At 38.4% G+C, this 23965-nt stretch overlaps 2 protein-coding genes and 1 non-coding gene across 3 annotated transcripts in view; 1 reads left to right on the top strand and 2 right to left on the bottom strand.

Moving 5' to 3' along the window:
• LOC137982876 (tubulin-specific chaperone cofactor E-like protein) overlaps nt 1–2526 on the bottom strand; it is an 8421-nt gene extending 5895 nt beyond the window's left edge. The window contains exons 1-3 of the mRNA XM_068830040.1: nt 2426–2526; nt 2064–2279; nt 460–614 (exon numbers count right to left, since the gene is read on the bottom strand). Of these exons, the coding sequence (XP_068686141.1) occupies nt 460–614; nt 2064–2196 (288 nt within the window). The 5' untranslated portion in view covers nt 2197–2279; nt 2426–2526. The remainder of the gene's footprint in view (nt 1–459; nt 615–2063; nt 2280–2425) is intronic.
• Trnaa-ggc (transfer RNA alanine (anticodon GGC)) lies at nt 1318–1390 on the bottom strand. The gene has a single exon. It is a non-coding gene; the product is annotated as a tRNA-Ala (tRNA).
• Nucleotides 2527–2594: 68 nt separating the features above from the next.
• Nucleotides 2595–7212, top strand: LOC137982651 (phosphatidylglycerophosphatase and protein-tyrosine phosphatase 1-like). Its single transcript, XM_068829779.1, has 4 exons — nt 2595–2778; nt 4168–4248; nt 5259–5450; nt 6451–7212. Exons 1-4 carry the CDS (start codon nt 2629–2631, stop codon nt 6586–6588), a joined length of 561 nt encoding a protein of 186 aa, XP_068685880.1. The 5' UTR covers nt 2595–2628; the 3' UTR covers nt 6589–7212.
• The last annotated feature ends 16753 nt before the right edge of the window (nt 7213–23965 follow it).

Genomic DNA, 23965 nt, shown 5'->3' with positions numbered 1-23965 from the left:
ATGTAAGACAACCTAAGATACAAGGGACGTTAACAAGCCATGTGTGCAAGTTGTACTGCTGGTTTCATGCAGAAGTTGTAAGCAAACATTGTACATGTAAGTGTACCATCAAAATCACCTTTAGTTAACTGAGTCAACCAGTTGCAAAATTATGCAACAGTGTGGTCATAAAGGTACAAAGAAAGTTACAACTTTTTGTACATTATTATTCGTCATCTGCTAAAGCAATGGAAACATTGGAAAATGCAGTGATAAATGATTCCAGACATGCAATTTCGTCTGGGATAAAAATTACATTAACCCAATCACACCTCAAACACCCTAGGATGCCCCCCCCCCCCAACCCCCCATTGACGAGTAAAATTGTCTGGCGTTAGACAGAGTAAAATTTATTAAGTGTTACTCTCAGGGGTCAATGGGTTAAATAATTTCCAAACTGGGTTTAAATTTTTCCCTAACCTCATGAAAATCAGAAAGGTCATTCTTTGCCAAATCCAGTTCTTCAATATTTGGGCAAGTTGATGCAATTTCTCCATCAGCTCCAGCGCAGTTTATACCACAGGCATCAAGGGTGAGGATTCTTTTGTGGAAATGTTCTGATTGGCCAAATGAACCTGCAAATTTTAAGAATCACCTAAAAAAATAAGTTTTCAGACGAATTGTGGCAAATTTCCTATTAAGGACGGTGCATAGTAATTAAAATTAAAGGTATTTTTGCCCCGATTTATGATTTATGATTTATGATTATGCAGGAAAGGTAGATCTTCCCAAGTGTTATTGAAATCCAAAAAGAAAATTGGGAGTAACCAGGCATTTTTCAAGGATAATTCATGAATAATATTTGTAAACAGCTTTAAAATACACAGTGATGTATGGTGTTCTTTGAATTATCTAATTATCTCTAAAGAATGCATGGTTACCCCCAATTTTCTTTTTGGATACCAAGTGTACTTATTAAGATCTACTTTATCTGCATAGTTTTAAACCATGCAAAAATATCCCTGCATTAGTAAGCAAAATTCACCGTTAGGAAATCTGAGTATCTGAAGATGGGCAGAACATGTGCACAATAACAATAGTAGGCACTGTCCTTAACTCTTCCTTTTTCGTAAAGAGATTATGTCCAGATTATTCAAAGTGTTTAGCACATTTTTGCTAATGCTTTCAATCTCAGACATAAGGGCTGAAGTAGGGCTAACGCTTGAATTGCCTGTTCACAAACTTTAAGCTTTGAAATGGAGAAGTGATCCTTGCACTCATCTGGACAGTTTGTGCAATGCAGATTGTCTCTTATTGTAGACACCTGCAAAATTCAGGTGGCTCCAATGGGATTCGAACCCATGACCTCTGCGATGCCGGTGCAATGCTCTACCAACTGAGCTATGAAGCCACACAATTGGGAAAAGGTCAATTTATTGGGCTCATTGGTCCTCATTTGTTCCCGTCAAGGACTCACTGAATGAAAGACATGTATATTTTGAAGTGCAGGTTATACATTTCTTTCATTCACAAATCTTTGTCACAATGAACCGTAATGGAAGTTTTTACAACTTCATTAAGATTTTGCTCAAGAGGTCATCAGAATTGGAAGGTGGGCAATTTTTTTTTTTTTATATGATACAGTTAAGACAGAGAAAGATGAAAGCAGCCAGGAAAAATCATGATTAAAGAGTGCACACAGCCGGTCAATTTGCCCAGTGCCTAGAAGGTTAGAACCAAACAGGTGAGTCTAATCCAAAGGTCAAGACTTAAAAAGTCCCTGCTTCACTGATGAACAACTGAGTCACAAGTTCGCCCTAGACCTGAAACAACAGTCTTGTAGATCCTCAGTTTCCGTCAGGCCAGGGCTTCAATTGCAGCTTCCTCTTTAGCAGAGCAGTTTGTTTCCTTACTAAGGTAAGTAGACACTGGTTACAGGTCATTTTCAGTATGTTGCAACATTGTGTGACAAAGGTCAGCTTACCTATTTCTCATTTCTCTTAAAAATAAATATACGTGCTTAGTTTTAAAATCTTGATTAACCAACAATATTGCAACACAGTGTTGGTTACTTTTGTTATTACCTTTGTGCTTAGGAGAACCACTTATGTGTATTTTCTGAATAAAACAAAGTTCTTCATTTTCATCCTGGCTGTATTTATTTACCAAAGCATCTTTGAAGGAAAGTCGCTTCTTTCCAGCTTCTGAATCCACCATAGCTACGACAAAAGGCAGCGACTAACACTTGTCTACATGCACTGAACTGTGGATCTTGTTCTGATTGGGTCAAACAAATGTTTCTGCGGGAAAAATTATTCCATTTTTGCTGATCTTTCAGAATTTTGCAAAGTGCCCCGTGGCATGCATGTCACGCGACGACTCAATGAAATTTAAAACTAGTCACGCAATTCAAGCTAGTGCACTCTTGCCTAAAGTAGTCGAATACCTTCTCCTTTCCCTTCCTTTTTCAGTTTTAAAAGATCCGTGCACTTTCCTCGTATTTCCGTCCGATTCTTTTTCGGCTTGGGCTTGTTTTTGTAAAGGATCAGGAATTTTAATGAGAGAGACTGGTGCTGTATGACGTTATTGTCGTTCCCAGTCCGTGAGGATAATTTATGGGCATTTATCATTAAGGCCGAAGTTTGAGTGATGCTGAGCTCACCGATTTTCGCAAGAATAGCCTTCTATCCCTCTTTATTATGGGGTATAGCTACAGAGAGCTCAACAAAGAGGTGGTATGATCGAATAGAAAGTAATGTGATCTTGGGAGCATTGCCTTTCAAAAGCCAGACAAAGGAAGTAAGTGTATCAACCAAAGAATTAATGAAGAGGGAGGGGAGGGTGTGGGGGGGGGGGGGAAGGGGGAAAAAGGTAAAGGGGAGACAAGGGCTGTTACAAACCTCAAAAGATTTGTTAGCTTAAAGGTGCTGTGACACTGTGCAGTATTTCATGCAACTTGTCTCGTTTCGATGATCACATGAGGTTAAGGAAGCATTTCATTGGCTGGTGCCGCAGACTGTTGCGACACAAGTTGCAGGACAGATGTTACACTGTGCAATGTTTAAAAAAATTCGTTGCAACTGTTGCAACGTTTTCTGCAACTGGTCTCGCAATGTTTTGGGCCGTTGCATGGTATGTTACATTGGGCAATGATTCGTGCAACTTGTCTCACAGTGGTGTTGCGAGCCAAGTTGCATGAAAAATTGCACTGTGTAACAGCGCCTTAAGATGCATGCCAGATTTGATAAGAGTCATGAAGTGTACCCATTTTTCTTCTCCCCAAGAATCGTGGTGTCCACTAAACTTACTTGGAAATTTACTCGTGTATTCATGTCACTTGTTTCACCAATGGCATAAACCATTAAAACTACTCACAATTGCTCAATTCACTCTGACAGAGGGTATAAATGCATAAATGCACCCCCCCCCCCCCCCCCATGCACCCCTCAAGTGGACTGTCACTCTGCTCTGATTTCATTTCCCTTGGGAGTAAATATGACCATAGCAATGTCTCCAAGTATTTCTTTCCTTTTTAGTCAATGACTCAGAGAATGTTTTGACTGGACAACACAATGAGTTTTTGCAATCTTGTTTGGATACGTTTCCCACAATCCAAGAGCAAGACACGTTGTATGCATGCAACATTACCTAGACTGCGTAACATTGCCTTGCTACAGGTCTAATCATTGTGAGTCAAATCAAGGAATGGAACTAATACTCTTGGAAGACAGTTTTGCAACTTGAAGAGATTATAAAATTTTCAATGCTAATACGGGATAGACTACTGTCAGAAAAAATCTAAAAGCTCCTTTGCAGGATTTAAACCTTCAACCTACAAGAAAAAAGTGAAACTATAACTTGTCTCTCACAATGATTTGGCCCCTAGGGCATTGCAAGGGGTACAATAAAGTACATTACAATATAATACAACACATAAATTGCAGTTAAAGTAAACAGGTGTCTTTTTGAAATCAAGGCTTAAAACTTTGGTCGCTTTGTGTTTAGTTACCGGTAACTTAGATTTGAAATCCGAAGAGAAATAAGAATTGATTTTTTTTGGTCACAGGGGCACTTTAACTAATGTCAGAAAGGGCTTGGTTTTGGAGTATGTGACAATTATCTTTAAAAATAGTTCTAATAATTATTATTTAATTAATTTAAAACAAGTTTTCTTCATTCTGATTCCAGCTTATTGAAAATGAGAATGTCAGGGGAGTTATAACGATGAATGAAGATTACGAAACAAGACATTTTTCCAATAGCAAGCAGGTGCTGTATTTTCCTGTACACTTCATTGCCCTGAATTGTTCCTATTAATCTTTAAGACTATTGGCAGTCAGTTATTTGAAGTCAAGTGAAATGTTTATCCCAGGTTGTTGTGCCTTTCATACCTTGGTCATTTTTAAGTTCAAATTACAATCAACATTGTCGTTTTTTCACTTCTGTGAATCACTGTAGTTATAATAATTATTATAGTGAAATGGGTAAGTGAATCACATCTAGCAATAGGACTGGTTTGCAACCAATCTCTAGAGATACAGATGACAATGCTGCAATGTACAATTGCTGGTGGATGATTGACCAAAAGGAGCTAATGAGAGATCTCCTGTTTTTGTCCACCAACATGGCAGCAATGACAGAATGTGAAAACCATCTACATGTATGTGATTAGCTATTTTTGATCCCTTATGTGGATTTTTTTTAATAATAGGTTCACGAAACTGCCATTGCAAATATGATTGGCAGTAGTAAAAAGCAGAGCATTTGATGAAAGTTGAACTCAATCACACTCGTTTATGAAAGGGTTCATGTGCATTAATTTAAGAGTGACAAAAAACTATAGATTTATTTCCACTTTGTGATGTTGCTTCCAAAAACTAAACCTAGCATGATGCTGTACATCTACATGTACTTCTGGAAGCTAGGACATTAAACTAGCTTTAATTAACAACAGAATATAGAGAGGCTATATACAAATAATTTTAATATGTCATTAATTTACCAGTGAGACAAATACACCAATAGTTGTCATTTGAGTCTTATGTAGTCATCTTGGTGTGGTTTCAGACTTCGCCTCCTGAGAATGACAATACGGATTTTACTCTGTCTAACACGAAATGATTTCACTTATCAGTAGAGTGAAAGGGTTTAAATGACATCTATGTCCACTAAAAAACTATGGTCCAAGATACCCTGGAACTCTACCGTATAATCACTCAAACCATGATATAATCACAAGGTCTGAAGTCCTCTATATACAGATGTCTATTTTTCAATAGGAATGGTCAGACTGGGGTGTGACACAGCTGCAATTGGCAACAATAGATTTCAACAATGCACCTTCCCAAGAGATGCTTCAAAGAGGAGTGGAGTTCATTGAAGAGATGAATGTTAATGAAAAGAGTGTATATGTTCACTGCAAGGCTGGAAGAGGGCGAAGCACCACGCTTGTGGCTTGTTATCTCATGAAGGTAACTCTAAAATAGAAACTGGTTTGAACCCAGGAGTTACACACCTCGTTGGAATTTGATCATCTAGGTAAAGGTAGTTCTGAGAAGGACTGTTGGCAGTGACTGATGTTTTGACAACCTGAGCGGAAGTCATCTTCAAAGTTGACTCTGAAAATGATTGAGTTCAATTGATTCTGAAAATGACTTCCGGTCAGGTTGTCAACATGTCAGTCACTGCAAACAGTGCTTCTCGGACTTCTTTCACCCAGACGATCAAATTCCATCAACTAAGGTAACTCTGTAATGATGTGGTTCCTTTTCTATAAATGGAAACAGACTACATTCCACTAGTATACCAAAATTTGGTTTTATCAAACAAGTACATAAGGGTAAAGCAATTTAGCAGGAAACATTTTATGCAGTAGCCCTTTGTCAGTGAGCAGCAAATTAACAAAGGGATAATGCTTGAAACATTAGCTTGCAGACCATTTTTACAGTAGTTCCTTTACCATTTAACAACTTGTCTTTTAAAACCCCATTTTTTGTGTTTCACTTCCCACCGAGGTAGTACCATAGTTTCTCTAGAATTCCTACAACCCACAAGTCCCTGATTTGCTCTGACAAAGGTCTAAGGCTGAAGGCATATAACTGCAAAAATGTCCAGGGTTACATGGTGAAGAGATGCAAGCTCGTAACATCCACTGAGAAACTGGAGCATGCTGTTGCAAAGTGTCCGGCTTTTAGCTCTCCTTCTGACGTAGACATGAACACTAGCACTAACTTTATCCCTTAGCTTGTTGTTGTAAATAAATTGTCTATATCATAAAGCATTTGCATTTGCATCTAATCATTCTGAAAGTGATTGTTGAGAATTTGTGAAAAAAGAGAGCCATGGAAGGTTGTCCTCTTCATGGGTTATTTGTTCCCTTACTTAAATATATTTCATTAACGTTTAAATTACAAAAAAAGAGAAAGACAAACAAATCAAACAAAAGAAATTGTTTCTGTTTCATTTTTAAAGGCCAAGAGACTCACACCAGAGGGAGTACATCAGTTCATCAAAAGTAAAAGACCTCATATATGGCTTGCCCCTCGGCAATGGGAAGCCATTAGAATTTTTCATGAAAACCTGTGTGAACAGCGTGATCTTTCCAGATGATTCTGATATTTGGCAGACGAGGAATATTTAATTCATTTTACAGCACTGTGTAATGAGGCCAGATCATAATTATCACAAGCATCACCACCCTCCTTACTTTCTCTTGCGTCTAATCATTTGGCACTTTGTTTGAGAATATTAGAAAGGCATTGAACGAAAGCTGAATTTTTTTTAAATTCATACGTATATTTTATAACAATTATTATCATAATAATACTTTATATTTATAATTTATTGCAATTTATCTTAATAAATTATACCTATGAATTACAATAATGAAATAACAGTTTTTCATTGTCATAAGTTTGAGAGAAAATTCAAGCAAAGGTTATTGTTTAAAGTGATTTTCTGAGCTGCAGCTGACGTGAAGTCAGGCCCACACTCTTTGAGTCTGCATACTCCTCATGTTAGCAAAACTAGCCAATGTAAATAACTCTTTTCGCAATATTTTTTCCCACCATGTTTGGTATATTAACACGAGCTATTCTCAACCTAAACTTAACATACAATCTGCAGAACAAGAAATGGAAAGCAAAAATTTCAAGTAGTAGATACCCTACTCAGAATCTATTGCTTGAGCATAAAGCTGTACAGTTTGATTGCAAATTAAAGAATTTTGTTGTAGGTATTGGTCGTTTTCTTATTCGGGGCCATTTTTTAAGTTTGTTGTTCTTTGCATACTGTTTTTTTTTCTTTTTTTTTTTTTTGCTTTTTACTGTTGTTTAAAACATAACGGGCAACGCTTTTTCCACACCCTAATGCTGGGTTCCAAGGAAATGGGACGTGATTGGTGGACGGAATAAATGGTATAAGTATTTGTTGAGACGAATTTCTCCCTTGGGATGTTATAGGGTACCTAACCTCAGAATCTTACTGTAGCAGAAGTTAAATATTGTTGACGTCATAAACTACTTTACATTATAGTATTACCGGTAATGCTTGACGTCATTGAAGGAATGGACCCATACCTGCCATATGGACCCATATCTGCCATATGCATGGCAGATTTGTCACCAACAATTACAACCCATACTCAAGTACATCTGAGCTAGTCAAAAATCTAAATTGGGTCACTCTTGAACAGAGACACTTGGCTAGCCAAGTAACACTATTCTACAAGCTTCATAATAACTTAATTAATCTGCCTTTTCCTGATAATATAGTTTTAAAAGCGTTCTTAAAGGCGTTCTAGATATAACTCCTGTCCTTACAGTCAGCCATAAGCTAATATTTTCTTGTTTAATTATTCATTTTTCCCTCGGGCTATTAGGATTTGGAACCAGTTACTTGAAAATGTAATCTCATTCACCAATGTGTCCTTGTTTATGTCTGCCACTCAGCCTGCAATAAGATCCTTAAGGTACCTAGCTACATTGTACCTCCGTAGGCTGTAGAGCCCCCATTTTTATCTCATTTCCTTTTTTACTTATTTACTATTATTATTATTATTATTATTATTATTATTATTTGTTATCATTGCTAATTAATATTTCATTCATTAACTAACAATTATTTATTTATTATTACCTGCATTTATTTTATTACCTGTACTTGGTAATGTAATTATTCATTATTTGATTTCCACCTCTTGTATTAGTGAAAGCTATTCTTAAGAGGAAATAAATTGAAGACTTGAAGATACCTCTCAACCTCATTCCCAGGGTCTCTCTTCTCTGCCTCCACTGTCGTTGAGAATAGGCAGAGAAGAGAGACCCTGGGAACGAGATTGGATACCTCTCACTCGCTCTGCCACGGGACAAGTATGCCAGCTTTGATACTCTTTCGTACCTTATTAGGTCTATTAAAAGTTAACTCTAGAGAAGCAAAGGAGATAAAATGTTGAACATTTCACTTTTGCAAAAGAAAATACTGTGAGGTTTGGTGCACTTTAAAAGCGGTCTGTTAAAAACAACGTATGAAAGTAGACCATCAAACGAAAAAAAGGGACCTGAGGTAGCCTATCCTCTGGCCGAATTTAAGGGTCCAGCCGATTTTCCTTTCAGTTGTCATTAACCGAAGGAGTCACGTAGAGACCTAAGAACATCCGGTACCATCCGGTTTCCAGGCTCACACAAACGCTTTAATATTCTCCTTTTTCCTTACGATGTCCCTTTTGTTTTTAATGGTCCAATGGCGCAGGAAGTCCCAGTACCCTTCGACGCAAAAGGCTAGGGGCCGACTTTCCTAGAAAACACAAAAAGGCTTGGATTCGACTTTTCGACCTCCCTCTTGGAAAACCTCACTTTTCAAATCGGTCGTTTTTAACAAAATAGAAATACCAAATTCCAAAAAAATGTGTTTGAAGATAATTGATAAAAAGAAATCAGAAATAAATCGAAAACGAATAGAGAGATTTAAGTAACAGTGAAAATTAGTTATATAAAAGGTAAAGCAGGAAGACAATCGCTTACATTACCACTGCTCGCAATACTCGAAATGAAGCGTGAGGGAATACCACTCGTGAATACTCTCACGCAATGCGGTTCAATGGGCTCCCTTAGGGAGGTTGCATATGGATAAATATATGACTCTCACTGCGTTCTTCCCTTCAAACTTGATCAAGCACCCAGAAGAGAAAGCGGCAACGGCCCTCCCACTTACCCACCCTAATCGCTTGAAATTCGAGGTCGAACACCAGTAGAAGGTTTCCACTATCTCTGGCACTCCATCAACGCTCCAATGTCTACATTGGACAGTGAATGCGAGTGAGCGTGTTGTGCAATAGAATACTACTGCTATCTTAATTAATAAGCGATCAAAGAATCGTTAGAATCCTTACGTGTACCAAAATGGAAATGCAACAATTGATGGCTGATGATGTAATAGACAAAATCGGCTAACTCAATGTTGTACCCAATTCAAATCTCCCGTGGTTAAGATTCTTTGTGTATTGTATTTGCATTATAATGTTGCATTCACATTTAAATAATTACGTGGGATGCTGCCGTTTGTGTAAAATGTGAAGGTTGGTTGTAAATGTCACTGTTCCCTGAAGCCGACTGAGAGTCATAATTAAGGGACGTGGTAAAAGGGCTATGTAAGGTTAAGCGGTGATGAGAATGGATCATTTCCTTGTGCATTCAAGCGTTTTCAAGAATTACTTGTATGTGGTCACCTTCAATAAAAAACAATTAAGTTACATTTATTTATGGTGGGATTCGGAAATGAAGGTAAAACGCGCAATATTCTCGCGTTCATCGCTGTTCTATCGCGCTTCATTGACGAAATCGATTTCAAAGGACGTTTATGGTGCTACTCTAAGAGCAGACGAAAATCACTTCTTCTGATACTTTCTTCTGCGAATTCAGTCTGAGGACGCAGTAATTCGAAGAAGGGAAGTGGTGTGTGTGTTGGGAATTCCGTGTGAACTTTTCCGATTACCTTTCGTGAGAAAACTGAAGTAAAGAGAGACATGCATGTTGTTTGTCCGACCATAGTTAATGCATAGAGATGGTTTATGAAACTCGACAATTCTTTTTGACCAAGACGCTGCACAAAACACCTTTTTTCGAGAGGATAATCAAATCTTTTGATTAAATTATGCGAACCCGTGCGAAGCCAAAATAAAAGATTGTGCACTGTCACGGTCAATTGAACATCGATTGCGACAATCGCTTTTGAAAGTTTTCAGGTTTCATAACCAGTTTCTCGATTAACTATAGTCCGACACGACAGTATCAAGCCAAGATTCTCGTGACAGGCAAGTGGCTAATTACCATATCTTACTACGATGAAAACGACACTCACAGGCATCCCAGGTAAATACCTGGAACAAAATGTTTTATCCCCAGGCAAAGGGTTTGCATTTGGTACAACATTGTGTTAGCCGATTTTGTCTATGCGCCCCTGACAAGGATGATAAAGTTGTTGCTTGGCAATGGAGCTTATCATCCTCTCACGGTAACACTATTTGACCTTCAGTAGGTAAATGCTCTTAGTCGTCCATGCTACTTGAAAACGGGAGAAGCTTCGGCGGGAAAGATCTCATGGATAAACCCACCACGAGTCCCCGAGGTTAAACTCTCATTTTACAGATTAAGTTTAAGTGCCCACTTCAGTGATTAGGTTTAAACTTTCGTTTATCTTTTTGCTCTAGCAATATTTAGGTCTAGAAACTGATTAAGAATGGTTATTTTTTAGAGTTATGGTTGGTGTGTATATCCATGAGATCCTTGCCGCTTCGGCAATGTGAGCCCCAGTGGTTTGTGTGTGACTTGCCTTACCTTACACCCAATCAAAAGCACCGATTTAACATCAGTAGGAATGTGGTATACATGAGAAATAACGAATTGAAAATGGTGCATGTGCAATGTCCTTGTAATTTCTTTCACAACCCGTTAAACGCCGCTGTCACTATCTACCTCAATCACTTGGAGGATGGCACATGCGCAAAATATCCTGTACCAGATACCTGTCATTGTAAACTACACTCTTGTTTCTTCATAGGCAGCCCAAGCTCGCGCCACTACAGACAGCCGTTGAGATTTTAAACGAGTTATAAGACTTTGTATGGGAAATAAAATACAGTCGATTATGAAGCCTAAAAAATGCTCAGTTTAACGTTCATTCAATAAAATGAATCAAAATGACTCACCTCTGGTGTATTCCTGTGCCTTCGTCTTAGAACATTGAAAACACGGACTTCCCGAAACTGTGAAATAAACTCCAAAAGGCACAGGAATACACCAGAGGTGAGTCATTTTGATTCATTTTATTGAATGAACGTTAAACTGAGCATTTTTTAGGCTTCATAATCGACTGTATTTTATTTCCCATACAAAGTCTTATAACTCGTTGAAATTCTCAACGGCTGTCTGTAGTGACGCGAGCTTGGGCTGCCTATGGTTTCTTACCTAAATTTTGCTCATTTCTGATTGCTTTTTAGATAAAACTGGCTAAAGAATCCAGCTATAGATAAAAAGTGTTTCCGGCCACGTTCGAACCATAATTAAAAAGAAATTATGTTAATTATTACCGAATGTTTTGATTTAAAATTAATTGAGAAAACCGAAAGGTCCGTGCTCGCTAATTGACTGCCAAAACCAACGTGGTTTTGACGGATGACAGGTGTCATTCTTTGAATCCATGGGACTCTTCATTCTCCTTTTAAACCAATTAAATGACAGAATTTGGCAGCCGGTGCCAAATTCGCGCCTTTTTCACCTTGTGCAAGTTCACAAAGTTTTCACTTTTGCATGATAAGCCGGCGAGCGAGTCATGTTTTTTCGTCTCCGAATTTGAAAAAAACTGCTTTTTTGAGCAGAAAATTTTCAACAAAGGACTTATAAAGAAGGTGGAAACAATGCAAAAAGAAGAGTGTCCGTTGGAAACGACAGTGTTGCTTCATGGTAAGAAATTCTCGACAAATGTTTGCACGCTTTAGCGCTCGCCAAGTGCGTTGTTGATGTAACTTTTAAGTTAATTTATGTGAGTCAAAGTAAGTCTTATTTGTAGTTTTTGGGTGTATTTTAAATCAGGAGAAAGCCTTTTGACCACGGACAAGATACAAGGATACAATAACACGTTAAAAGTTACAAAAACAAGGCCAAAGTTTGTAGCAAGAAGCAGAACAACAGCAACTCTTCGCGTGCACACTCGCGTTGTTGAATGGCAAACTGAGAGTTTTCCAAATTATTTGGCGCCATGGAGCTGAGGTAATTTGCTTTCAATTTAATTTAATTTTATTGAAGCTGAGTATGATTTTACACTTCTGTAACATTTTAAACCCGAACATTGGCAAAAGCTTTTGCTCTGTATCAAGACCTATCAAAGCGACTCATGAACATTTCTTGAATGTGTTGCATTGAAAAGAAACAATATTTAAACTCAGAAAAACTTAAATGTTAACTTTCAAACAGTCTTGAAAGAATTATTTGAGCGTTATTTTGTCTTTCTAGAAATAACTTCGATGGGAAGTTTTATTCGATTTGAACTACTCGCGATCGTTTGTTAAAGCTTTCCCGCTTTTTCTGCCGTCAAATACTCGAAGGAGATTTACTACTATTACCCAAAACCGTTTGGCTAGTGGGAAAAATGTAACTTTTAAATTTTTAAATTCTGGAACAAGATTACTCTTGGGTTCTTTCCTTCACTTGTCTCAAAGCTGGAGGCTGGAGTTGGCTGCTTCTTTATTTGCAGCCGGGTAAAGACACATTAGTTTCCTCGATGCAAAACGTCGAAGTATTACGGGATGCTCATTTTTAGTCAAAAGATATTTCGAGTCAGGTGCTCACGAGTTTTTGTTTACTGAATATTGTTTTTAGAACCGGTACAGTTTAAATCACGACAAAGCTTGTAAAACTTTCACTTTTCTCAGTCTTCACATGCATCGGGCTTACGTGGTGATCAATGGGCCATTTCCGAGTTCATGTCTGCCTCCTCTTCAAAGCGAGTCTAAGTGCGAAAATTTTGTGATGGTAAATAGAGGATATTACATGGCCGCGCGAGGATACGAATTTTATCTTCGAGTGCAGCAAGTATCTCTCACGAGTGAGCGAAGCGAACGAGTGAGAGATACTTTCAGCACGAGAAGATAAAATTCGTATCCCCAAGCGGCCATGTAATGTTCTGTTTATTATATAGATATTGATGAAATGTCTAGATTTAAAACAACTTGTTTTATTCATTTTTGAAATGATGAAAAAGTGTTCACCAACCACTAAAACACGCATGTTGTGTAACATGAAACAAGATATGAAAGTTATGAAAAAGAAATCATGTTAAACAGTAAATTTGCAATGAAAATGTTAACGTAGTAGAGAAGAATTATATTAAAGCACAAAAGTATCGTACAATGAAGAGGAAGCTCGCGTTTTATTGGCTAATCGTGTTCGTTACCATGACGACGGCTATATCCTCACATGTGAAAGATAAAAATGATACGTTCACTACGCGCAGTGAAGATATGATTTTTTAGTAAAAGGAGAATTCCTGGTATTTCATCAGTATCTATATAATAATAAGTTTTACCAGGAGTGGTTTTACTTTACATATGAATGAACACTAATTTCCATAAGAAAAACTTCGCACTTTGACTCGCTTTGAAGAGGAGGCAGACATGAACTCGGAAATGGCCTATTGACTTGGACATTCAGTCTTTGATGGCATTTGAAAATAATAACAATCTGATATTTTGCTAACATTATTCAAGATGTATTGGCAGTTCAACGGGTTAATTTTTCGATTGCTTATTTTCGTGAAACAACAGCGTGAAACCAGCGACAAAAAAAAATTCTTAATCAGCTCAGGTCGCTTTCCCTGCTGACAGATCTCTCTTGTTTTTGCATTGTACGGAAACGGAGACCTCTGTCATGTGTCGAAGCTCGCTTTTATCCAACCGCCGCCCACAACCTTGGACGGGACTCTTCAAACCGCATGCCCCACGATATGTTTGCTGACTGCGATTTGAGCCCGTTGTGTCTAGCTCATTCCTTTACAGTAATTCCGCTGTTGTTAAGTGAGCCTACACAACATGAAGTATCACATGAGGATTCGGTCGCTAAGTAACCGCCGCACACACTAGCAGGGAAAGGTCGCTCACGTGAAATTATAGCAAATTCTTGCTGGTCTTTCACAACTATTCCCACTTTCACTATTCCTAGGTTTATTTCTTTCAAATGACTAAAAAGGAGATTTAATTGCGTGATTCTGAGTCCTCTTATTCAAAATTTCTTAAGGTTTAAAACTGCGTCTAAACAAGGCATTTAACTTAGCTCTTCTCTTTTTTACTTTAAGTCTGAAGTCTCCCATTTGTTTATTCAAGTTATTTTCTCTTCTGCCATAGGAAAATAGAGCCATTTCATATCTCCTCGTGCACATATCTGTGACTTGTGTAACCTGGTGCAACTCTTCGAGCTTCAATGAACTATGACAGCAAATTCCAAGAGCTACCTCGCGTCGAGGACCTTTATGGTCCTGGTATCGTACCGTTTTACATTTTTTTTTTAATTGAGGGATGGGATAGTTAAGGGGGGTAATTAATCTAACTCTGAATGGACCTGGGACTCTTTTCTCGGAATTTTCCCGGCTCATGTTTTTGTCTGTTTTTGTCATCACTGGATATTTATTCCGGTTGTTTGACGGATTTGGGTCATTTCTACTTATTTAGGGATCCGTTCTGAGTTTTTTTAAGCATCATTTTACTTTGTCACTTTCAACTACAGCGTCGTAAACAGAGTGTCGTCTGCTCATGGCTCAGCCTATTGGCAGAACGTTTCTGCCACTGGGGCGAGCTAGCCTTGGTCCATTCAGATACTACATGCTTAAACGCTGTACACTGGTTCTTCAAGCCAACTGGTGGAACTTAGCAGTTTTCCTAACTGGTTTAAAGACTAAGTGTTGGGACGTAAATGGGTGTATTAGATTTATTTACTGATACTTAACAGCTGCATTTCAAGTCCAAGGTGAGTGCTTAGTTCTTTTTATTGTTCTTGAGCGTTTAAGCAGAAATACTTTTAATAGCCAGAGCTTTTTTCCCTTGCTATTAAGAGTAAATTAGATGACTCAAACCCAGGCTCTCTCGGTCAAAGAAGAGACGCTGGGAATGAGTGTAAACTTAGCTATCTCTGAGCTAAGTTTACTCACTTCCTCATTATGAGGTTGAATTTACGCACTTTGTCTTATGACTGCCACATTTTTTCATGGATCGTCGAATTTTTTTCCGTGAGTTGTACATATCCAGAGATCTGTTTCTTCATGGATCGTCAATTATTTTTTTCCGTGAGCGGAGTTGCACATATCAAGCCATCTTTTTCTTCATGGAGCGACGGACTTTTTTTGCGAGACGCACATCATGTCGTCTTTTTCTTCATGGGTCGACGGGCTTTTTGCGAGACTCACAACGATTCGTCTTTTTCTTCGTGGATGAGCAATGGACTGTTTTTCGCGAGACTCGTATATAGTCGTCTCTTTCTTCGTGGATTGGCTCACTTATTTTATCTGGTGTTGAGTAGGCTTATAGCTTTCTTCGGTTCCCTTTTTTGTATTACCTGCTTTTCATTATTAAGACGGTGTTTCGATAACTGACATTTTTGTTCGTTTTTTTCCACTTTTTCAATACTGATGTTTTAGATCTGTCCGGTGTTTTAGGCTCATAGCTTCTTTTCATTTTTTATCTTTGACAATGTTCCCTCGTTTATGATAGAAGTAACTTTATATTGATAGCGAAATTCTTCGTGTATTTTCTCCAGTCAATTTCCTTTCCTCAACTGAGGGGTGGGTGTTATGTGGTTGGAGGGGTGGGTGAAATGTAATTTAAAACTGTAGTTCTGAAGCGATGCGGGAGCTCATTTGATGTTTGTCAAATGGTCTGGTCGCGTGCGTTGTGTACTTAATATTAAAAAGAAGTGAAGTTAAACAAAACTAACTTTAAGGTAGAAAAAAGCTAGTTGAGAAGAACGATTTTTTTCTGCCAAGCGGTGCGGGAGTTTTCGGGGTGACTGGCATCCCGTGAGCTGGTCGCGCGCATTGAGTAAGAACAAAGCTTAGTAATGATAGCGTAAATTAAGTAGTTAACAACTATTCACCGAAGTGGAGGTGGCTAATGGTGGATATTTATCTCGCCGGTAAATATCCACCACCAGCCGCCGACACTGTGGTGAATAGTTGTTTTAGTATATACTCAGTATATACTAAGACAACTATTCCAATTTGTGCTATAATATCTCACTGTTTTACCAAAACAGCAGTTAACAACTATTCACCGAAGTGGAGGTGGCTAACAGTGGATATTTACCTCACCGGTAAATATCCACCACCAGCCGCCGACACTGTGGTGAATAGTTGTTTTAGTATATACTCAGTATATACCAAGAGAACTATTCCAATTTGTGCTATAATATCTCACTGTTTTACTAAAACAGTAGTTAACAACTATTGACCGAAGTGGAGGTGGCTAACGGTGGATATTTACCTCGCCGGTAAATATCCACCGCCAGCCGCCGACACTGTGGTGAATAGTTGTTTTAGTATATATACTCAGTATATACTAAGACAACTATTCCAATTTGTGCTATATTATCTCACTGTTTTACTAAAACAGTCAGATGATATAGCGCAAAAAAGTATTTTAAATCCGTTATTCTTATAAGGATTATAATATTCATCAGTTTCGGGCGCAAATCTCGCGCGAGTTGCTCGGAGGTGAAAAGCAAAGAATATTCGTTTGAGTAGCCAATCAGATTGCGCCTTTAACTCAATCCACTATTTTAGTATATGCTAAATGAAGATATTCCTAAAGAGAAGAAGTCACTGTATGGTGAAACCTGAAGGTCATACGCAAGGCAGACAAGAGTTGAAGTTCAAGTAAACATAAAGTCAGCGGAGAAGAAGCTGAAAAAAGGTTGAATGAAGTGAATCCGTGGTGTACGATCGGAGAACGAGCCCAAGTGAAGCGTAAAATAAAACAAGAGAAAACAAAAAACATTGAAGAACAAAGATAAAAGAAAAAACCCACGAGGAACAAAAGCAATGAAGTAAAGTGATCGACAAATGAGAAGAATCATGTTAGACTCAGAGGACGAAAGAAGAATTAAGAGCAATGAACTAGTACAAAAAAAACCGCGGGGAGAAGAAAGAAAAAGTTTGAATTACGAAGAGGGACGATGATAATTAGAGTGGGACGAAAATAAACAAAGTATAACTAGAAGAAGGAAATTCCTCAGACAAAGTAGAGCGAGGAAGAACAAATAAGAACGGAGGAAAGCGAAGCCAGACAAAGAAGATCAAGACTCCTTCATTTTCTTTATTTGATTCTCTTAAGCTGCTCTCTTTTTTGTATCTTTTAGTGGGCTCAAGGAGTTTTTTCTGTTATCTTATCTTTAGCCATATGGTGCACTCTCATACAACTAGACTCAAGAAACGCATTCCTTTGAGTCGTTCTTTGCAAATGTGAAGAGACGGACAAGAATACGAAATCTTGACGAAGTAAAGGTGGTGTAGAATTTATCACCGAGATGACAGTGAATACCTCGGGAAAATGGTCTTTATCAAAAAGGTAACGCGGAAGATGATTTGGAATTTGTGACAAGAAAGAGACCAATAAATGGACGAGCAAGCTCTACTCTCTCTCTCTCGATCTCTCAATCGCTAGGCAGGTCATGCAGCACCCTCTATTCTGTGCAGTTCTTTTTATTGACCGGAAGGACTTCTTTTGCTTGATATCATCCAGCAACATTGCTATCTTTCTTTCTCTTGTTGTTTTCCCCTGTATTTTCCCCTCTAAGGCAGTGCGCAGAAGCCCCTCTGACCTCTTAATATTTTCTATCCATCTTCGTTTCCTTCTCCAGATGTCACCCATCAAACACCGCCTCTCTCCAACCCTACTGAGCACCTCCTCACTTCTCGTCCAGCGGATCTTCTCCATTAGTCTCCGTACTTTTCTCCCGCTCTCTAAACTTCCCCATTTCTGTCTCTTTATACCCTCATTGACATGCGGTCTTTTTCCAGGTCAGGTTTTGATCTAAAGTTGTCCGGCATTGTGTCTACTAAATTATGATATGAGAAATTTCTTATTGTTGTCTTGCGGTCGGTCCAGGATTTGATGCATGTGTTTTCGTTATCTATACAATTTGATGATATACGAATTATCGAGATTCAACTCGGAATAAAGCCCCCTTGGGTTGACTTTTCTCTAAATTCCTCTTGAAGACTCCTACTTTCCTTCGGTCCCTTTGGCTAAGTCAGAAGAAAAGAGAAAGAAAAGAGAAGAAAAACACACTGAAGAATTCAATAGTGAAAGGATTGCACGAAAGAAGATTATAAAAAAACAACCGGCGGAAAATCACATTAACGACGGCACTTAACAAGCCGGCGCGAAAAGCTGTGAAATGGAAAATTTATAAAACAGTACCCGGCCATATAACGACAACTGAGCGTCATCAGAAGTACTGGGTTAAAGAAGATTGGAAACACAAAGAAACAAATCAAATTCAAAAGTGTGACAGAGAAACGAAAGAAGAAAAACGTGCTGATTGAGACTGAGAAGATCCTGAGAATTTTTTATTTATTTATCTATTTATTTTAAACATTTTTCATATAAATTGTAAACAATTTTCACTTTAGCTAAGGTATACTTTATTGTGTAAATAGTGTCCCCAATTAGTTTTTCCTAAGCTAAATACCATTGACACTTAAATAAAGTCTATCATCATCATCAAGTCATACAGTAGGAGATCACTAGTATTAATGTAAGATAATCGATAGAACATGAAGTAGGCTTTAGGATGAGGTGCGGGAGCTCATGAAACACTAGCTGTTCCATGAGCTGGTCGCTCACTGTAAGTAAGTTGATAATAATAATAATAATAATAATAATAATAATAATAATAATAATATTTATTACTTATATTGTGCCTTTTCGATACAATATTCTTGTTAATTATTTAATACATTAAATACAAGCTTTAATGTGAGTATAGTTAAGACAAGAGAAAAAAGTGACAACTGCAAGGATAGGAATGAAAGCAGAAGACATCGGACAAACTGTTTATCGTTTCATCCCTAGACGATAAATAAATGGACGAAATGAAACGCAGAGCGGAGAGACTGAATCTTCGTCAGTAAGATAAAGATGAAAATATCGAAGGTGGAAATCAAAGTAAAGCTGTATTTAAAGCAGGCCAGGTTGCAAGAAGAACTTCATCGGACGCAATCGTCAGATTCGTGAAACACGCCGAATACTTCAGTAAAAGAAAATGCTTGAGAAGAGCAGAAGTCAGAAGATGAAACCGATTTACAAGTCGACACCAACAAGACGAGAAGAAAACTGCGTGATGGATTTCTGAAGCAAGCAGGCATAAAAGAACCTTCTCCTGTGGGCGTAACGCGTGGTCACGCATTTTGGGTTGATTTTGCCTTTCCCTGATGTTCCCTTGTTGAGGTGCCGCAATCTGAGCCTTTTGAATTCATTGCTTTTCCTCTACTTGTTTGATATTGATTGGTCAAATGCCTCGTAGCACCTTCGTCCTCTGTTCTTTTTCATACTCCTTGAGCCCTCCCAAGTTAACCTTAACCAGCGTCATGCCTCTGTACTGAGTTTAATCTCTGACTCCTTTTTTGCTTGTATTTATCACTCAGTTGAAGGCATCGGAAAGGAGACGACTCCTTTATTTTATCTTTCATGTATTTTCTTTCCTACTTTATTTTCGATTTACTTTTTTTGGGCATTTCGGTCTTTATTTCTTTTACCAAACTACTACGCCCTTTTGAGAAGGGAAGCGTTTAATAAGTGGTCTTGATTCATCCATATTGTTTCGTGTTCTTTTCCTTACCGCACAGTATCCTCAATTCTCATTTCCATTTCATTCATTGTTGTCTTCCATGATGTTTTAGCCTTTAGCTATAGCCTCCTATCTTTTCATTTAATTTATGTCAAAACACAAATGCCCCGTTTCTTGTTTCTTCATTTTCTTCACTTCTCTTTACGGTTTGCTTCTGCCTTTTTGTTCAGGGTGAAATCTTTACAATGGACCATCCTCTTATAGAGATATATTCGGGATTGTAGCAGTTTTTTTTGTGTGCTCATCTCAAGTGTTTTTCTCTAAAAGTTTCTTTCTTTCTATCTATCTTTCTACCACACCTAAAGTCCGCTTTAAGTGTTGTTTCCTCTAACCCTTTATCGTTTATGGTCCAAACGCTTTTCCGGGAAGACTGTCGCTTACTTATGACTTGCTACCACAGCCCTATTAATTGTTTTCTCTGCTTCATTTGATTCTGCTTCTATGTACCTCTGTCCATTCTTAAGTTGTATTTTTTTGCCTTTACAATCTCTTGATGAGCCTTTCCTTTACAGCTTATTTCTTGAGCTGGCTTTTCTCCACTGATCTATTATCTACCTTTTTCCACTCTCTGATGAACACATGCACGCATACAATCCAATTCTCTAATAAAGAAGAACACAACGATTATCGATGATCTTCTTTGCATACTCACTGTCATTAACCACTACAACTGTTAGTCTGTTACTGTCATGATCGATCGTCGTCGTTTTACCACACTTGAGTAGTTATCACTTTTCATCATCCTTATTTCCTTATCATAATGTTCATGTTTTATCATCATCATCATCATCATCATCGTCATTATCATCATCGTTGTCGTCGTCGTCGTCATCATTTAATCGTCATTATCATGATTTTGTTTACAGCTAATCATCGCAGCATCTTGAAATGGACGGATTGTCGTAAACTACCTAATTAAAAGCCATCACAATGGATACATGCAAATAAACGGAAGAGCCGATCAGTTTACGACCTAATTTTTGGGAGACATTGATCATAACTGAGTTCGATTCACATCTCGATTTGTTTCAATTCGAAAACGTCAACTAGCTCACTGCTGCATCAATCATGACTTAACCCTTCAATCAGACGGTCCTTCGAAATCCGTACATGGCTTTGTCCTCTCATCGAGCCTCGTTCGTTATGTTTGTTTATTTTTCCGCTAAGGTCAGTTCGCTATTCTATTGCATACGATTCATCTGTATGTCCGAGAAGGCACACCTACCTTCTTTCGCTACTCATTCGTTCAGTGGTAGTATCTGCATTACAACTTTGTTGAAGGCATTTTATCGTAAGTATCCCTTCCTTGAAAGGGCGCTTATAATTTGTCATTGTCAACGCTATCGTCTTTCTTCTATACTGTTAAATCATCATCTTCATCATCCTTATCATAATTTTGTTACAGGTAATCATGGATGATGACATCTTGAGATGGTCGAATGGTCGTAAAATCATTATCGATACATGAAGATAAACGCAAGAGCCGATCATCTTATGACCTAATTATGGGAGACACTGATGATAAGTTCGATTGAAATCTAAGATTTGTTCGATTCGAAAACGTTAACAAGCTCACTGTTTCATCAATCATGACTTAAACCTTCGATCAGACGGTCCTTCGCAATTCGCCGTTCATGGCTTTTGTCCTCTCATCGAGCCTCGTTCGTTATGTTCGTTTATTTTTCCGCTATGATCCATTCGATTACGTGCGATTCATCTGGATGTCCGAGAAGAAACACGATCGTTATTTGGCTACACATTCGTCATCATCGTATCTGCTTTATAAAACTTTGTTGGAACCATTTTATCGTAAGTATTCATTCCCTGGAAGGGCGCTATGAATTTGTCATTTATCCGCGTCATCGTCTTTCTTCTACGCTGAGAAATCATCTTCTTCACCATCCACATCATATTAAAGATGTTGATGATCAAGTTCATCATCATCGCTATTATCATTATTACAGGTCGTCATGGCAGCATCTTAAAATGTTCGAATGGTCGTAAACTTCCTAGTCCAAATCCATCAATATCGATACATGGAGATAATCGCAAGAGTTGATCATCTTAAGGTATAGCTTTTGGAGACAGTAATCATGCGTTTGATTCCCATCTCGATTTTTTTTTTTTTTGGATTCGAAAAAGTCAATCAGCCCACTGTTTCGATTCATCAATATTTACACCATGAACCAGATGGTCCTTCGCAATTATTACATGGATTTGGTCCTCATTGAGCCACATTCGTCATGCCCATGCTCGTTTACTTTCCCGTTATAATTTGCTACTCGAATGCGCGCGATTCATCTGGATGTCCACGAAGGCACATGTCCATTATATTTCGCTATATGTTGGTCATCGTGGTATTTGCGTTATAACTTCCTTGGAAGCATTTGATCTTTTTAAAAAAGTAATCATTCTTTGAAAGGGAGGTACTGGGTTTGTATTGCTTTGATCCTTGCACTGTACATACTGCGTTTTCATCAAGAATAAGCCAAGCAACAACCTCAGCCTGTTAAATGGCTGTCAATTTTGAAGATGCCTTTCCTAGAAATCCTGATTTTAACCGATGATTTTTTTCTCAGATCTGATGATTTGTCGTGAGCGCTATCCATAGTCTTTGTGTGGCAGCAGCCCCTTCTGAGAACGGTTTTCGCTACATCATAACCATCTTCTGAGCTGTGTTGTTATCCAGGATGGTCTCTAAGTGTAACTGCACTTCTCGCCTTCCGTATTTGTAACGGATGTCCCAATTCTTTCCTCTAAACTGAAATGTTGGAAATGAATGCCTGGCTCGATTTCTTCTTTCTGTGCAAGAGCCGCATTTTCCTCGCCCTCCCCTTATATGTATTGTTTATGTACTTATCCGTTTTTTTTTTGTTTGTGTCTGTGTGTCATGTGGAGTGTTTAGTGTGTGTGTGTGTGAGAGACAGAGAGAGAGAGAGGGAGAGAGTGCGCGCATGCGCCGACGCTTGCGTAATTTAACTTAATTTAATTTGACTTTGTTGACTGATTTTTTGATGCGGTTTTATTGTCAATGCCAATTTACTTTAAATTCTACTTTAAATTCATTCTACTCTTGATCTTGTGGAGCTTTTTGAGATATTGTTGCAGGTAATTATTGAAGAAGCAAAAGAACGAAGTCTTGGTTGTTAACAATTCTGCGTTCACACAGGAAAATTTCGGTAAGCAAATACTTTGTTTTGAGGAACATGAAAGTAAGGTCATAAAAAAATTGTTTCAGAGGTCAGCGCTGCTGGAAAAACCAGAAGCTCTAAACGAGAAAGAACAAACTTAGCTGTTGTCTTCTAGTTATTTCATTCTGCCTCCTTTATCCACTTAACTTGCAAGCTAGCGTGTTGGACGGCGGGTCTATTTTGCAGGTCGCAGGTCGCAGGTCGCGGGTTGCAGGTCATTGTTTCATCAATACAGAAAGTATCCTAAACATTCTTAAAAGCTAACCTTAGGCCTAATAGGCCTAAACAATAGTTTTTAGGCCTAAGGTTAGCTTTTATGAGTGTTTAGGATACTTTGGTGAGACAATGACCTGCAACCCGCGACCTGCGACCTGCGACCTGCAAATTAGACCCGCCGCGTGTTGGACGGAATCCCATAACACAGAAATGTCCATCTCTCTCATTTGGCCTTGGCCCATTTATCTAAATTTAGAACACGAGTGGCGGCAAATTATGGCCAATCAGATTGGGCCAAATGACCAAAAGGCCTGTGATTGGTCTGCAAACAAATAGCCGCACGAGGGATTGCTCGTACTTGATGCAAAATCATGGATCGTGCAAGGGACACAATCCCGCCACGTTTTCCCCTCGAAAAAGCCCAGGAGCAGTCGTCCTCCAAATGGATAATTCCAAAAACTGATGGTTCGCATTCAATCGCAGATATAAACCTTTTGGACTTCTGATAGAGATAAATCCAGTGACCAAGCCTGTCGGGGAGAGAAACCACTATTCTAAAGACCGACCTATTCTTCAGGAAAAAAAACACGTGACTTACAGGACACAACTCATGTAAGACCTAACTAGGGTAATTAACTAGGGTAGGGTAGGAACGAGTTGTGCGCCCGACCAATACTCAAGCATCACCCAACA

Source organism: Montipora foliosa, chromosome 13 (assembly GCF_036669935.1).
Source record: "Montipora foliosa isolate CH-2021 chromosome 13, ASM3666993v2, whole genome shotgun sequence".
Classification (NCBI taxonomy): domain Eukaryota; kingdom Metazoa; phylum Cnidaria; class Anthozoa; order Scleractinia; family Acroporidae; genus Montipora; species Montipora foliosa.
This window is presented reverse-complemented; position numbering and strand designations above follow the sequence as displayed.